Here is a 16,720-nt window from a genome sequence, read left to right as displayed (position 1 = left end):
TTTTTTTTATTTACTAAGATACTCATGAAAACCTTTGCTGAAATAATTAAGATGTGGCATATTCAAAGCAACGTTTATGTAAATTTCTGTGTATGGTTACATATGCCATCATAAGTTTAAAAAATGGTAATGAAGAGATGTTTATACAATCAATTACAAATTGTGTGTGCACATTCCGTTATGTTTCCCTTTAAGTAATTTTAAATCTCTTTACATCCAACAGAAAACAATCTTTGATTGTACGAAATGTTTCAAAATGAGGAAGATAACACTGTAAATCTGCAAAGACGAAGTCCGAAATATTGAGTTCCAGTATTCAGGAAAACATAAGTGCCATCAGAGACAGCCGAACCCGAACATAAACTGAGACATCCTGAAAGAAGAGACAAGGGACACGAGAAATTCAGTGATTCCACGAGTCTCAGCTGTGTACTTCCATGCCTCAAAACAAAGAAATAACCTCTAGAAAATTAAGACAACACTGATAAACCTCCTCTTGTGTAAACATGTCCAATAACAGCTTTGATCATGAGGTCGGTATGAGGTGGTTACAGCAGTGCTCTGCTTCCTTAAATAATACCAGGCCACCATTCAGTGCTAGAGGTGTATTTCAAACTGTTTCCGACCAATCCACAGCAACCATTGAAAAGCGCAACGGAGTGGAGTCAGACAAGTGAAGGTTAAAAGAAATAGGGGTTCAGCTGTCTAAAATACAGAGCACTGTGCCACTGTGCACCGGCCAGAAGGACAATGAATCTTTACCCGCAAGCATGCAGAACCATTGTCCAGTCTAAAGACACAATCGCCCATGAAGAAGCCTTACACACGTTATGAGATTGGAAAGTAGTTGGTGACCATTGCACTTTATTCTTTAATCTATAAACAAACGTGCAAAATACGACTCATACAGGGAATGCAAGAATAACACAAGTGCTTTATCAGTCATGTTGGCCCTTCAGGATGTACAGTCAATGGATGTAAACAAGTATATACCAGACCCAGAGACGCTAACCAAGAGAGAAGTCTCAGACACATGCAGTGAGAGCTTTAGTTTGTCATCAATATTAAAACCCCATCAGCAAGCACACACAGGGAAAAAACTATTCAAATGCACTGAATGTGTAAAGAGCTTTATTCAGTTATCAGGCCTAAAAAGACATCAACGAACACACCCAGGGGAAAAAACATATCATTGCACTGAATGTATGAAGAGGTTTAATCAATTATCACACATAAAACAGCATCAGCGAATACACACCGGGGAAAAACCATTCCAGTGCAGTGAATGTGGAAGAAGTTTTGGTGATTCATCAGCATTAAGGAGACACCTGCGAACACACACAGGGGGAAAACCATTCCAGTGCAGTGAATGTGAGAAGAGGTTTAATCAATTATCACACCTAAAACAGCATCAGCGAATACACACTGGGGAAAAACCATTCCAGTGCAGTGAATGTGGAAGAAGTTTTAGTGATTCATCAGCATTAAGGAGACATCTGCGAACACACACAGGGGAAAAACCATTCCAGTGCAGTGAATGTGAGAAGAGGTTTATTCAATTATCAGACCTAAAACAGCATCAGAGAACACACACTGGGGAAAAACCATACCAGTGCAGTGAATGTGAGAAGAGGTTTATTCAATTATCAGACCTAAAACAGCATCAGAGAACACACACTGGGGAAAAACCATTCCAGTGCAGCGAATGTGGAAGAAGTTTTAGTGTTTCATCAGCATTAAGGAAACATCTGCGAACACACACAGGGGAAAAACCATTCCAGTGCAGTGAGTGTGGAAGAAGTTTTAGTGATTCATCAGCATTAAGGCAACATCTGCGAACACACACAGGGGAAAAACCATTCCAGTGCAGTGAATGTGGAAGATGTTTTAGTGAATCTTCAACATTAAGGATTCATCAGCAAACACACACAGGGGAAAAACCATTCAAGTGCAGTGAATGTTTGAAGAGCTTTAGTCGATTATCAGACCTAAAATACCATCTGAGAACACACACAGGAGAAAAACCATATAATTGCACTGAATGTGTGAAGAGGTTTAATCAATTATCACACCTAAAACAGCATCAGCGAACACACACAGGGGAAAAACCATTCCAGTGCAGTGAATGTGAAAGAAGTTTTAGTAATTCATCAACATTAAGGATTCATCCGAGAACACACACAGGGGGAAAACCATTCAAGTGCAGTGAATGTGAAAGTAGTTTTAGTCAATCTTCAACATTAAGGATTCATCAGCGAACACACACAGGGGAAAAACCATTCAAGTGCAGTGAATGTGAAAGTAGTTTTAGTGATTTGTCAACATTAAGGAATCATCAGCGAACACACACAGGGGAAAAACCATTTAAGTGCAGTGAATGTTTGAAGAGCTTTAGTCAATCATCACACCTAAAACAGCATCAGAGAACACACACAGGAGAAAAACCATTCAAGTGCAGTGATTGTGAGAAGAGGTTTATTCGATTGTCAGACCTAAAACAGCATCAGAATACACACACTGGGGAAAACCCATTCAAGTGCAATGGATGTAGGAAGAGCTTTATATATTTATCAAGCCTAAAACGGCACCAGAGAACTCACACTGGAGAAAAACCATGCCAGTGCAGTGAATCTGAAAGAAGTTTTAGTGAATCTTCAACATTGAGGATTCATCCGCGGACACACACAGGAAAAAACATTCAAGTGCAGTGAATGTATGAAGAGCTTTAGTCGATTATCAGACCGAAATCACCATCAAAGAACACACACAGGAGAAAAACCATATAATTGCAGAGAATGTTTGAAGAGGTTTAGTCGATTATCACAACTAAAACAGCATCAGAGGACACACACTAGGGAAAAACCATATCATTGCCATAAATGTAAAAGTAGCTTTAGTGAATCATTAGCATGAAGAAAATATCAACGAATACACACTGTAAAAACCATTCAAGTGCAAGGAATGTGACAATGGATATATACACATGTGAGCAAGGGCTTGCGTAGCCCGAAACGCATAATGCACTTTTTCCAGCTGTATCTGCCAAAATAAAGAAAACCTGTAACTGATCCTGTGGTCCGTCTCCTGTGTGAACGCCTCGCTGGTCCGTGTGGATTGGAAGTGGCGTGGAGGAGTTTTCGTGTGTGTGTATATATATATATATATATATATATATCCACTCGATCCTCCCGCTGAACGAAGGGACGACAAGCCACACCAGCCAGGTACGATTTAGAATTTCTTTATTGGGCACAAAAACAGACGCGTTTCGAGCACACGGGCTTTTGGTCACATGACCACCACGGACATTTTGCAAGCAAAATAATAACAAGGGAAGAGAGACTCTGTGTTTAACGCCACACAGAGTTCCCAAATGCGCCATTACAAAAATAAATTAATGTAAAAGGAACATTGTGTTTAACAGTGTAGGGCACATTTCCAAGGTGTGTGGTATAAAGCAGCAAATTACATTAATTTTTACATTTGAAGACAATGAAGGGTATAGTACCCCAATTCCATACTGCGTTCAACGGAACTTAAAGAACATGGAGGAGACAATGTCCGACTGGTGAAGGAAACGATTCATAAGTGACAGACAGTAGATGCTGAGTAGTAGAACAAAAAGAATTATTAAGTGAAAAAGAATAGTAAGAGATAAGAAAGGAGGGAGAGAGAGCTCTAATCCGGTCAGGTATAGTACCCATGACGAACCCGTCTTGCATGCTATTTAGCTAGCCACTACTCCCATATCCTTATATATCCTAATTCCTTTCTACGGTCAGTAGTCTGAGAGTGTCACATTTGAAAGCAGAGACTAAAGAGACTAGTGGTTGTAAACTCTACGGCCTTCGAAAATAATGTACTCTTTACTTACAGAGTATCACCCCTTCTACTCATTTTACCGATGGGAAATCAATATTGAAATGTGGTATCTATATTAAGATTCGATATAGATCCGTGCTCATATCTCTAGTGTATATAGTTTTGTGGATTGCGTTGTGCTCGTAACAATATCTTCTATCCGTGATATACATTTGTGCTCCATTCACAGCCAAGTTTCTAAAAAAGATAAAGATAAGAAAAAAAAGGGGGGTTATTATTACTATTCATAAATATTTCAGGTCAAAAAAGGCATCAGAATACACACACAGGAATCATTCAAATGCAGTGAATGTAGAAGTAGATGTTATGTATATATAAGTACTGACCAGCAAACACACACGTGAAAAGCCATGCCATTGCAGTAAATGTGTGAAGATCTTTTGTCAACTTTCAAAGGTACAAAGACGTCAGCCTCTCTTCAGAAGAGTGCAGCATCAATAATGACGGTTGCAGAGCTTAAGCTGTGTGATAGCCAGGCCGAGCACTTCACTTCAGAAGAGAGCAGGATCAATATTGAAGGTCACAGATCTGCCGCTGTTTGATAGGCAGGCCTAGTACTTCACCCCAGAAGAGTGCAGGATCATTAATAACGGTGACAGAGCTGCAGCTGTGTGATAGCCAGGCCGAGCACACTTCAGAAGAGTTCAAGATCAATAATGAAGGTCTCAGAGCTGCAGCTGTGTGATAGCCAGGCTGAGTACTTCACTTCAGAAGAGTGCAGGATCAATAATGAAGGTCTCAGAGCTGCAGCTGTGAGATAGCCAGGCTGAGCACACGGTGTCTGTTCACCAGATACAGAATATTAATGAAAGTATCCAACCTGCATGCTGTGTGATAGACAGGGTGAGCACGCGGCTTCTCTTCAGGAGTGTGAGGAATCATTTATAAAAGTCACTGATAGTTGACACTGACTGTGTGATAGTTAAGCAAAATCACCATTTTACATTCTTGGACGACGATTTTTTGATGGCTAATGGAGCTCGATTTTGACATGATTGTTCCACGAAAGAAATGAAAAAAAAGATTGATTGTATAAAAATAATATGAAGGTAGAACCAATCACGATGCTATAAAATGTACACAATAATGAGTACGTTTTACATATTAAAAAGAAAGGCATGTGTTTAAGATATGTAATAGAATAAAAAAATGATTTGGATTTTGGCATTTTACTGCTGATTGTAAAAAAATGATATTGTGCCCCTAAACTCAAGATAATTTGTGTTGTCAGCATGGAGTCTAGCAGAGGTGGCATTAGAAGGGGGCCCTGTCTCGACAGTGTGACTGCTGTCAGCATGGAGTTTGGCATAGGTGGCATTAGAAGGGGGTCCTGTCTCGACAGTGTGACTGCTGTCAGCAGAGAGTCTGGCAGAGGTGGCATTAGAAGGGGGCCCTGTCTTGACAGTGTGACTGCTGTCAGCATGGAGTTTGGCAGAGGTGACATTAGAAGGGGGTCCTGTCTCGACAGTGTGACTGCTGTCAGCAGAGAGTCTGGCAGAGGTGGCATTAGAGGGGGTCCTGTCTCGACAGTGTGACTGTTGTCAGCAGGTAGTCTGGCAGAGGTGGCATTAGAAGGGGTTCACGTCTCGACAGTGTGACTGCTGTCAGCAGGGAGTCTGGCAGAGGTGGCATTAGAAGGGGGTCCTGTCTTGACAGCGTGACTGCTGTCAGCAGGGAGTCTGGCAGAGGTGCCATTAGAAAGGTGTCCTTTCTCAACAGTGTGACTGCTCTCAGAATGGCTCTGATTTTGGTGTTCACATGACTGACAAGGTTTCTTTGAGATGGGACTAGCTCTTGTGTGTTAATAGAGAGATAAGTGCTACTTGTGATACAAAGACCTGGGCTTCACTTCTTTTAATTCAGTCATTTTTGTCCAACCAATGTATCATTTCTTAGGAAAGTTAAAAATATGTCTGTGGCTTGGCACTCCCCTTGTTAACAATTCATAAAAATGTCATAAAATGTTCAGTACTTGTAAGTATTCTGCTACAAGAGGGATGTAGACATAGATTTGTCATATTCCAAAGAGACTTTTTTTTGAGGGTTTTATTTAGTGCAACTTTATATACTGGGTGTTAGATTGTGTTATATCTAGACCACCGTATCTGTGATGGACGTGGAATAAAGGAGCCAAAGTACAAAGAGTTTCTCAGAAAGCTGTGAGCACCTTGTAAGGGTGAACAGTTATAAAGCTATGGTTATTTAAGGGTTGGCTTTTTGTCGAAATCTTTATGCCACAATCATATCCAGAATGTCGGTCTTCCTGTGTCCAGGACTAACCGATTGTTTCAAGCTTTTTCCATAGTATGGAAGGAAGGCTGTTCCTCAAAGCCCCTATAAGAACATACGGTGCTAAAGTTCGAGCAAAAGCAATCTATGGCGCCCTCCGCTGGTGTTACTGAGCAGCACCTGCTTGAACTGTTGTCGTATGTAACTTGTAAAAGAGAATTCTGTGGGTTCCTCTGGGGAATAATCATTCCATAGTCCTACGGAAGCTTAACTTTAAATGTATAATTGACTAAAATGGAACTGAAAGCCCTCCTGGACTGAGCCACGATAGGGATAAGTAAGTAGTCTGTACTGATGATTGACTTTGTTACCAGATGAGCTCGAGTGTGGATGATTGGCACAAGGATCGCTGTCATCACACAGTTTATCCAGCTCAAATCTGTGTAAGGAATTGTGTTAAAATGTCCTCATTTTGTGCACATATTCACTCCAGTACTTCTAAAGCCAGGACACCATATCTAAATAGTCATACAATTGAATATAATTACTAGTGAGGCCGAGTCATTTAGAAATTTTAGAGAACCAAAACATTTGACACAAAAAATTGTGATATGAAAATTATTGTATTTGGTTCTTTTGATTGCGTAAACCTTTTTCTGACCCTGGTTCACTTTAAAACAGGTGGTAGCTGATATACCTATAAAGCTGGTTTGAGATACAGCCCAGCACACTAGGTCAATGTCCGGTAGACTAGGACGAGGTCACTTTCAGAACTTGGAAATTAAACCTTTAGTTACTGTTGGACAGGCCCCATGAAGGGCTCGCTCCCTCCCCGCATGACAGGGCCCTGGTACCGGCCCTCCAGGTACTACCCGCAGAAGCAACCCGCAACCCGTCCCCCATGGGACGTCTGCTCCCGGGAATCCCGGTGTCCCTGGCCTGGGCCACCGTCAGCACCCTTGCCCGGGCCAGCCGCCATCTTGGACACTGCGCCACGAGGCCGCGTGGCCTCAGCTCGACCGCAACCCCGGGCCTGGCCAGGTCCCGACATCCCGGCACCACCATCCACCCAGGAGGTGAACGGACCACTTGGCAGGTCAATGGGAGTAAGAAGTGTCGATGGCTCTCTCCCGCCAGGTGCCGATCACCCCCAGCCTCCCCGGGCGCTGGCTCCACCCCCCTGCTGGGTGTCTGGACTCCCTCATCCCGGACCTCCCGACCTCCAAGAGCGAGGGTCCGGACATCAAAGAGCGCCAGACCTATAACTGAGGCAGCCCCAGAACAGGAAGGCAGTTGTATCCTGGAGTCGAGAGACACCGAGAAGAACTCATCCTTGACGGACTGCTGGCGCTGCCGCAGCCCTGCCTTGTGAACTATTGTCCTGCCTGCTGGCGCTGCCGCGGCCTTCTGCAACCTTCATCCTCGTGGGACCTGCTGGCGCTGCCGCGGCCCGTTGCAACCTTCATCCTCGTGGGACCTGCTGGCGCTGCCGCGGCCCGTTGTAACCGTCATCCTCGTTGGGACCTGCTGGCGCTGCCGCCGCCCGTTACCACCTACGATCTCTTCGGGACCTGCTGGCGCTGCCGCGGTCCAATCCGTCCGAACGCCGAGCTCGAGGATTGTGAGCCACCGCCGTTTTCACCCCAGTACCCGTAGGTACCAAGACTGTCCCGCTACCCCCTTTCCCTACTAGAGACTAGAATTGAGAGGATCATCGTGTCCTGATCTCCTTGTATCGTACTACCTTACTTCAAGAACTGCCTATAAAAGGTGTTAATCTGATCTTCGTGTGGTGTCCATCTGTGGGGGGGAAGTTACTTGTCTGTACGATCGCTGGAGACGGCCCTCACCGGAGGCCTCTCCCCTTGTGCTCGGCCGACCCTCCAGGTCCCCGTCTAAGATTGGTGGCCAGCGGCGCGATCCGAACCAACGCGTACCGTACAGATAGTAACTCACCCTACGACTAAACCACAATGACGACCAAAGAGAGCGGATCTGCAGAGAAGTTCCAGACGGAAAAGCTGGAGGAATACAGCCACCGAGAGCTAAAACAATTTTGCATGGACTTAGGCATTGCTACCACCGGGCTAAGCACAAAAGAAGACTTCAAAAATGCCCTAGAGGCCTGGACAGAGACGAATACCGCCACACCCCGGGACCTCGAAGCCCCGGAAGTCAACACCACCCTGACGGAAGAACGGAGAACAGGTCCCTCCCGAGAAGAGATCCAGGAGCGGGAAAAAAATAGACTACACGAGTTAGACTTGGCACGGCTCAAATTAGACGGAGAATTGAAGCTGGCGGAACAAAAAATAAACTTAGAACACTTACGGCTCAGAGAAGAGCGAGAGGAAAAACAGAGACAGAGGGATCTCGAAGAAAAAAGACTGGCATACGAACACGAGTGCAAACTAGCAGAGATAGAAATACGCAAACTGAACAAAAACCTAGGGGTGCCCGAGCCACCGCGCTCCCCGGGTACTACCGAACAGAAGGTCCACATCCCCAAGGATGTGGTCCGAGAATACTACCGGAACGACGACATACAGCAGTGGTTCAAGGCCTACGAGATCGCCATGACGGCCCACCGGATCGCTCGAAGTGACTGGGGAGCCGGGCTATGGGGAAGATTCGTCAATGAGGGCCGTGATGCCCTGCTGCAGCTTCCGGACCATCAAATAACGTCCTATGACCACATGAAGGCCGCCCTCCTCAGTTGATATGGGCTTACGCCCGAAATGTACCGCCAGAGGTTCCGCAACTGCACCCGGATCCCAGGTACAACTTGGTTGGAATACGTAAACTATTTCAGCCGAGCCTTCGAGGGGTGGATCAAGGGTAGCAACGTAACCACCTACGAACAACTCTTCAATCTCATTGTGTGGGAGCACCTCTCCAACAACTGTTTCGTCGAGCTCAGGCAGCACCTCCTCGACAGTAAATTGACTGAACCACGGCAGATCGCCACCGAGGCGGACCGGTGGGAGAGCACCCGAGTGGCCCGGAGTGGGCCGAATGAGCAGAACAGAACCAACCAAGGTCATCATCGTCCCCGAGGAGGAGGAGGAGGACAGGGCCGGGGCAGAGACGCTGTCCCGGTCACTCCCGCTAACACCACCCCGCCCCCAGCCGGCCGGGGAAACCCCCCGATGCGCCCGGGGTTCCGAGCCAACGTTACGTGTCACCGATGCCAGCGAGTCGGCCACTATGCCAGTGACCCGACCTGCCCGAAGAACCAGGCTCCCGGGCCCCGCCAGGTGGCGGCCGCCGCCCTAGGAGAAGAACAAGTCTCCGAAGACCCTGAAGCATATGAGTCGGAGCAGTTCGAGTGGGAACCTGCCGCCATGACCCTGGCCTGCCTAGGGGGAAGAGACATGGTCCCGCGGACTCCCCTGCCAGCCAACACTCGGAAGTACAGCCAATGGGTGAGCATAAATGGGCGCAAGGCCGAAGCCCTGCGTGACACCGGGGCCAGTGTGACGGCCGTCCGTTGTCACCTGGTGACCCCAGAACAAATCCTGCCAAACGTTCTTTGCCCCGTCCGATCGGCAGACAATTCGGAGAGCCTGTGTCGGATGGCCTGCGTCCCCTTCGAATGGGGAGGAGTGTCCGGCATGCTAAAAGTAACTGTCCGCGACGATGCCCCCGTGGACTGCCTCCTGGGGAACGATCTCGAGAGCTCCCCGTGGGCAGCTGTTGAAAGAAGAGAGCATCTGGGGATGTTGGGTCTCCCGGACTGGGCGTGCGTGACCACCCGGTCCATGGCCACCCGCACCATCCCTAGACCGGAAGAACCCGAATGGTCAGCACCTCCTCCCCCGATCGCTCCAGAAGAAGACTCCATCCATACTGATCACCCGGAACCAACCCCAGAGGGGTCCGCACAGCCCCCCGAACTTCCAGACCTGGCTCAGTGGCGTCAAGAAGGGGGGCCCACCCAAGAACAATTCCGGCAGGAGCAAAAGACCTGTCCCTCCCTCGAGGGACTGCGACAGCAAGCGCTCGCCCAGGGCCAAGGAGACACCACCGGGGCCCACTGGGTTTATTGGGACAATGATCTCTTGTACAGCGAGCAAAGAATCGCAGAGCTGGGGGCCGGTCGAGTGCTGGTGGTGCCCCTCCAATTCAGAGACTTCCTGTTGAACTTGGCCCATGATGTCCCCCTGGCTGGGCACCTGGGGCAAGACAAAACCTACCACCGCCTGGTGACTCACTTTTTCTGGCCCAAAATGAGAAATGACGTCTCCAACCACTGCCGGTCCTGCCCGACCTGCCAGGCCAGCGGGAAGAGCGGCCGCAAACTCAAGGCACCCCTACAACCATTCCCCGTGGTGACCACCCCGTTCGAAAGGGTGGGAATAGACATTGTGGGGCCCCTGGACCCCCGAACAGCACAAGGGCATTCCTTCATCCTGGTCCTGGTGGACCACACCACCCGCTATCCTGAGGCGGTCCCCCTTCGTACTGTAACAGCCCCAGTAGTGGGTCGAGCCTTAATGGGGATCTTTTCTCGAGTGGGCTTCCCCCGGGAAGTCGTCAGCGACAGGGGTACGAACTTTATTTCAAAGTATATGAAATCCCTCTGGCAGCAGTGCGGGGTCACTTACCGATTCACAACCCCCTATCACCCCCAGGGAAACGGACTGGTTGAGCGGTTCAACCGCACTCTCAAGGGGATGATCATGGGGCTAGAAGAACCCCTACGCCGCCAGTGGGACGTGCTACTACCGTGCCTCCTCTTTGCCTACCGAGAAGTCCCCCAGAAGTCCCTCGGCTTCAGCCCCTTCGAACTCCTGTACGGACACCCCGTTCGCGGGCCTCTCAGCCTAGTGAAGGAGGAATGGGAAATGGCCCCCCTAAAAACTCCTCCAGACGTCTACAAGTACCTCCTGACCCTCCGCAATCAGACCCGGCGATTCAGGGAGATCGCCAAAGCCAATCTTGAGGCCAGTCAAGAGGACATGAAGAAGTGGTACGATCAACATGCCTCCTCCATCGAGTTTGAACCGGGTCAGCAGGTATGGGTGATGTCCCCCATCGAACCGTGTGCCTTGCAGGACAAATGGACGGGGCCCTTCAAGGTGATCCAGCGCAAGAGCCCCGTCACCTATCTCATCGACCTGGAGTCCCCCCGGAACCCCTTCCGGGTTCTCCACGCCAACAGACTTAAACCACACTTCGCGCGCTCAGAGCTCAGCCTGCTGATGGCTACCGACAGTGGCGCAGAAGGAGACTCCGAGCCCCTCCCTGACCTACTGAGGACCCGTGAAAGAGATGGTTCGGTGGACGGGGTCCGACTCTCCGAGGCCCTGACCCCGGAGCAGCGTCAAGATTGTCGGGCCCTCCTGCTGCCGTTCGCAAACCTGTTTTCTCTCGCACCCGGAGTCACCTCCTGGTGCCTGCACGACGTGGACACTGGGGACAGTCCTCCTGTCCGACACCGGGCGTACCGAGTACCGGATCGGGTACGTACCTGCATCCAAGAAGAAGTCTCCAAGATGCTCGCCCTCGGAGTCATCGAACCTTCGGACAGTCCCTGGGCCAGCCCGGTCGTCCTGGTCCCCAAGGCCGCGGCCCCGGGCACCACACCTGAGCTCCGATTCTGCATCGACTATCGGGGTCTGAACGCGGTCACCCGAACCGACGCTTACCCTATCCCCGAGCAGATGAACTAGTCGACCGCATGGGGGCAGCCCGCTACCTAAGCATCTTCGACCTGACAGCGGGCTACTGGCAGATCGGCCTCACCCCCAGGGCCCAAGAACGTTCCGCTTTCTCCACCCTGGATGGGCACTACCATTTCAGAGTGATGCCATTCGGCATGAAAAACGCTCCAGCCACTTTTCAAAGACTGGTGAACCAGGTATTGGCGGGCCTCGAAGAATTCAGCGCCGCCTACCTGGACGACATCGCGGTATACAGCCGCCACTGGACAGACCACCTCCACCACCTCCGAGAGGTCCTGCAGGCCCTCCAACAGGACGGCCTCACAATAAAGGCCAGCAAGTGCCAAATCGGCCAGGGGTCCATGACCTACCTCGGACACCAAGTGGGGAGCGGTCTGGTGGCCCCCCTCCAACTCAAGGTAGCTGCCATTCAGTCCTGGCAACCCCCCGAAACACAAACCGAGGTCCGAGCCTTCCTGGGGCTCACCGGATACTACCGGCGGTTCGTGAAGGACTATGGCAGCATTGTGGGGCCCCTCACGGAACTCACGTCTAAGAACCACCCAAAAAGAGTCAACTGGACTCCCGACTGTCAAGCAGCCTTCGAGAAGCTGAAGGCTGCCATGTGCACCGCTCCTGTGCTCCAGGCCCCCGACTACAGCCGCGAGTTCATCGTTCAGACCGATGCCTCCGACCATGGTATTGGGGCCGTCCTCTCCCAACTGAACCCCGAGGGAGTCGACCAACCAGTGGCCTTCATCAGCAGACGCCTACTGCCCCGAGAGCAGCGCTGGAGCACTATTGAGCGGGAGGCCTTCGCCGTAGTGTGGGCCCTCAAGAAGCTCCGGCCTTACCTCTTCGGAACCCACTTCCGGGTACAAACAGATCATCGGCCCCTGCAATGGCTAATGCAAATGCGGGGGGAGAATCCCAAACTATTGCGGTGGTCCATCTCCCTGCAGGGGATGGACTTCACTGTAGAGCATCGCCCTGGTCAAGACCACGCCAACGCGGACGGCCTGTCCCGCTTTTTCCGCCTCGACGAGGAAAGTCCCCAAGAGGATGGGTGACTCTCCCCGCCTTCAGCTGGGGGGGACGCATGTTGGACAGGCCCCATGAAGGGCTCGCTCCCTCCCCGCATGACAGGGCCCTGGTACCGGCCCTCCAGGTACTACCCGCAGAAGCAACCCGCAACCCGTCCCCCATGGGACGTCTGCTCCCGGGAATCCCGGTGTCCCTGGCCTGGGCCACCGTCAGCACCCTTGCCCGGGCCAGCCGCCATCTTGGACACTGCGCCACGAGGCCGCGTGGCCTCAGCTCGACCCCAACCCCGGGCCTGGCCAGGTCCCGACATCCCGGCACCACCATCCACCCAGGAGGTGAACGGACCACTTGGCAGGTCAATGGGAGTAAGAAGTGTCGATGGCTCTCTCCCGCCAGGTGCCGATCACCCCCAGCCTCCCCGGGCGCTGGCTCCACCCCCCTGCTGGGTGTCTGGACTCCCTCATCCCGGACCTCCCGACCTCCAAGAGCGAGGGTCCGGACATCAAAGAGCGCCAGACCTATAACTGAGGCAGCCCCAGAACAGGAAGGCAGTTGTATCCTGGAGTCGAGAGACACCGAGAAGAACTCATCCTTGACGGACTGCTGGCGCTGCCGCAGCCCTGCCTTGTGAACTATTGTCCTGCCTGCTGGCGCTGCCGCGGCCTTCTGAAACCTTCATCCTCGTGGGACCTGCTGGCGCTGCCGCGGCCCGTTGCAACCTTCATCCTCGTGGGACCTGCTGGCGCTGCCGCGGCCCGTTGTAACCGTCATCCTCGTTGGGACCTGCTGGCGCTGCCGCGGCCCGTTACCACCTACGATCTCTTCGGGACCTGCTGGCGCTGCCGCGGTCCGATCCGTCCGAACGCCGAGCTCGAGGATTGTGAGCCACCGCCGTTTTCACCCCAGTACCCGTAGGTACCAAGACTGTCCCGCTACCCCCTTTCCCTACTAGAGACTAGAATTGAGAGGATCATCGTGTCCTGATCTCCTTGTATCGTACTACCTTACTTCAAGAACTGCCTATAAAAGGTGTTAATCTGATCTTCGTGTGGTGTCCATCTGTGGGGGGGAAGTTACTTGTCTGTACGATCGCTGGAGACGGCCCTCACCGGAGGCCTCTCCCCTTGTGCTCGGCCGACCCTCCAGGTCCCCGTCTAACAGTTACCGTAAAATGCTAGAAAGAGCTTAGCACAGTCACAGAGCCAGAGTTCCATCCACCATGGCACATATGGTATGGAAGGCTTTGCGAACCAATGATATTCAAGTAAAGAAAGATGACTCCCTACCTATCCTGTATGGCATGGTGGGTGTTCACCGAGAACTGGTTTCTCAATCTAGGCGGAGGGCACTCGGTATGCTCAAACTAATTTAAAAGGTAGTTTGGTTGATGAACACGACAACTGTCCCTAGCTTTTACTGCAGTGTACAGAATAAAAAGGTCATACATTTCTGAAACACCTAGTTGCTGACTCTGAAGGGACGGATACAATGATAACAAAGCAGCAATTTGCCAACAGTTATGTATTGAGATACATTTTCACTGTATTAAAGCCCTTAAAATGAAAAAAAAATTTTTTAAGAAAGCTACTGTGAGACTCTAACTTTCCTCCTAACCTCAGATGATCTGGACGTTCTGTAGTAAATGGCCAACAGTATGACACAAACAAACTATAGAGTTTTAGGTCAAAAAGTGACTTCATTAGCCTAAAATTTCCTATCACCCATAAGTTGGAGGATGTTGCTGGTAGCCTATTCCCGCAAGTTTGATTTAACTATCGGCGTGATTAACCATGGAATCTATTTAGTCAGTTTATGTATCTTTGAATGTTTAATCAAACTTTTAATGAGTTTTAGACGTTGGACGTATCTTATCCTTTGATCCACCAGTTCCTTGTTTCCTACCAGTGCTTATGAATTGATTAGTTGTTGTTAAACTGCATTTCAGTTGTTTACTTGTTCTTCTGTACTATTGCTATATCAATTTCGTGAAATATTAATTAATTCCTGAATAAATCTTGATTCATTCATTCACTCACATTCTGTCAGCTCTTATGTGATTTTTTTTTAGGATCTGAGAATGCTTGAAATGTATGTCCAGGGCAGGGGGCCTCAAACTGGGGGGTGGGCCCTCCTAGGGGTTCCTGAGATGATCCCAGGTGGGGCTCTAGGCTCTGGTCAAAAGAAGCATTATATTGATAACTGTGCTATGTTTTAAGCTGTTTTGTTGTTTATATCCTAGCTAGGAGTATGTGTCAAAAGGGACGGGACTCCAAATTTTTTTCAAAACCCCCACCCCCACTTCGAATAAACACACTGTGGGTATTTGTACCCATTATTAGAACATTGGAATGTTGGGAGCTCCATTAAAGCAGCGCCGGGCTTGTAATGGCTGGTATAAGTCCGGAGCACCAACATCCCAATGTTTGTCTTCATGTTTTTCTCTTTTTAATTTAGAACATTCTAACCTCAGTGGGAGTAATCTTCTAATTGCCTTATAGCCCTTCTGCCTCTGGATACACCGGTCGTTAAAGGCCCTGACCCTGTTACAGGCCTGAGACGCATGCCCTCGTCAGTGCGCCATAAGGCTATATTAAAGCCTGCCTGACCAGAATAGTATGTTTGTCAATCATGTGTTTGATTGCATTCTTAAAACAGTACTTAACTGCAATGTTTAAATAAGTCTAGACATATTTAAACACTGCCAAATGAATAGAATAATTTTGAAAAATTCTGAGGGGCGCCCGACGATCGCTGTGGGGATGGGGGCGTGGAATTAAAAGGTTTTAAGACCACTGGTCTAGGGTGTTCCTCATCGGAGAGGTGTGAGGGGCCTGATGTAACACTGTTGGTTAGTCAATTCTTAAAGGAGAGGGCACAGAGACTCAAAGCCAATGGATTTCAATGTCAAACCTGTTTATCACCACTTAATCATCCTCACTGATCGCAATAAGTGACTGGATCAGGCCCCCTCCTCCCACATCCAGATGTGCTGCCAGCTGGGTATATTCAGCACAGGTTTGGAAATCAAGATTTGAGATGTTAAACATGAAAGTAATAGAAACATGTACACTTTACAAAGGAATGGTGATAGTGTTGCCAAGCCCTGTGTGCCACTGTTAGTACTGCTAGTAAGAGTGTGTACATTTATCTGCTAACAGCGCCGCTCCATGGGAAAGGTCAGCCGTCCCTCTTCATACCTGCAAACCCAACCTATTCTAGACCCTCTCCAGCAGCACCTGTAGGCAGCTGGTGAGTGAACACTAAACTCTCTCTCATAAACCCACCCTATTCTAGACTCTCTCCAGCAGGTCCTGTAGGAGACTGGTGAGTGAACAACAGACAGTCCCTCTGTCAGTTCCAACTTATTACAACCCTCTTCAGCAACACCTGTAGCAGACAGGGGGTGAACACTTCAGGATAACTCAACAAAACTAGGGCTGCTGATCGACCCCGATTGGAGGCTCAGAGCAGCTGGTCCCAGAGATCCACGAGGACTAGTTTGATCGCGCGGGGGGCCAGAAACTTCACCGGTTCCTGTCCAGAAATGCTGAGTGCTCGCAAGGGACAGACAGACCTTCTTCTGGAAGATCATGGGCGTTGAATGCTTATGACCGATGGCCCTCTCAAAATAATTTACTGACAGTACATATGCCACTAGTACAGCGGCTGGTGTCAAACTCTTGAAGGGGGAAGAGTCATTTTCCCTAAACCGCTGCAGTTTGAGCTGACCCTAGAAAACCACTCAAACTTCACGCAACTTGTTTTCCACTGGTACTTTTGGTCGGGCACCGCCAGAACCTCCTTTAGGCTTACTTCAGGAAGTAGTGGGTTTGAAACTCTGACTTGGATTACAGTCCCGCTTTGTGTAAGTATTTATTTATTTGTTTTTATTTTGAAGG

The 16,720-nt window shown here is 49.5% G+C and overlaps 1 protein-coding gene across 1 annotated transcript in view; it reads left to right on the top strand.

Moving 5' to 3' along the window:
- Window positions 1–227: 227 nt before the first annotated feature.
- LOC144805472 (uncharacterized) overlaps window positions 228–16,720 on the top strand; it is a 70,803-nt gene continuing 54,310 nt past the window's right edge. Inside the window, exon 1 of the mRNA XM_078672019.1 lies at window positions 228–2,707. Coding sequence (XP_078528145.1) covers window positions 945–2,707 — 1,763 coding nt within the window. The 5' untranslated portion in view covers window positions 228–944. The remainder of the gene's footprint in view (window positions 2,708–16,720) is intronic.

Source organism: Lissotriton helveticus, assembly GCF_964261635.1.
Source record: "Lissotriton helveticus chromosome 1_1 unlocalized genomic scaffold, aLisHel1.1 SUPER_1_unloc_11, whole genome shotgun sequence".
Classification (NCBI taxonomy): Eukaryota; Metazoa; Chordata; class Amphibia; order Caudata; family Salamandridae; genus Lissotriton; species Lissotriton helveticus.
The sequence above is the reverse complement of the archived record's forward strand: the minus strand, read 5'-3'. Positions and strand labels throughout refer to the sequence as shown.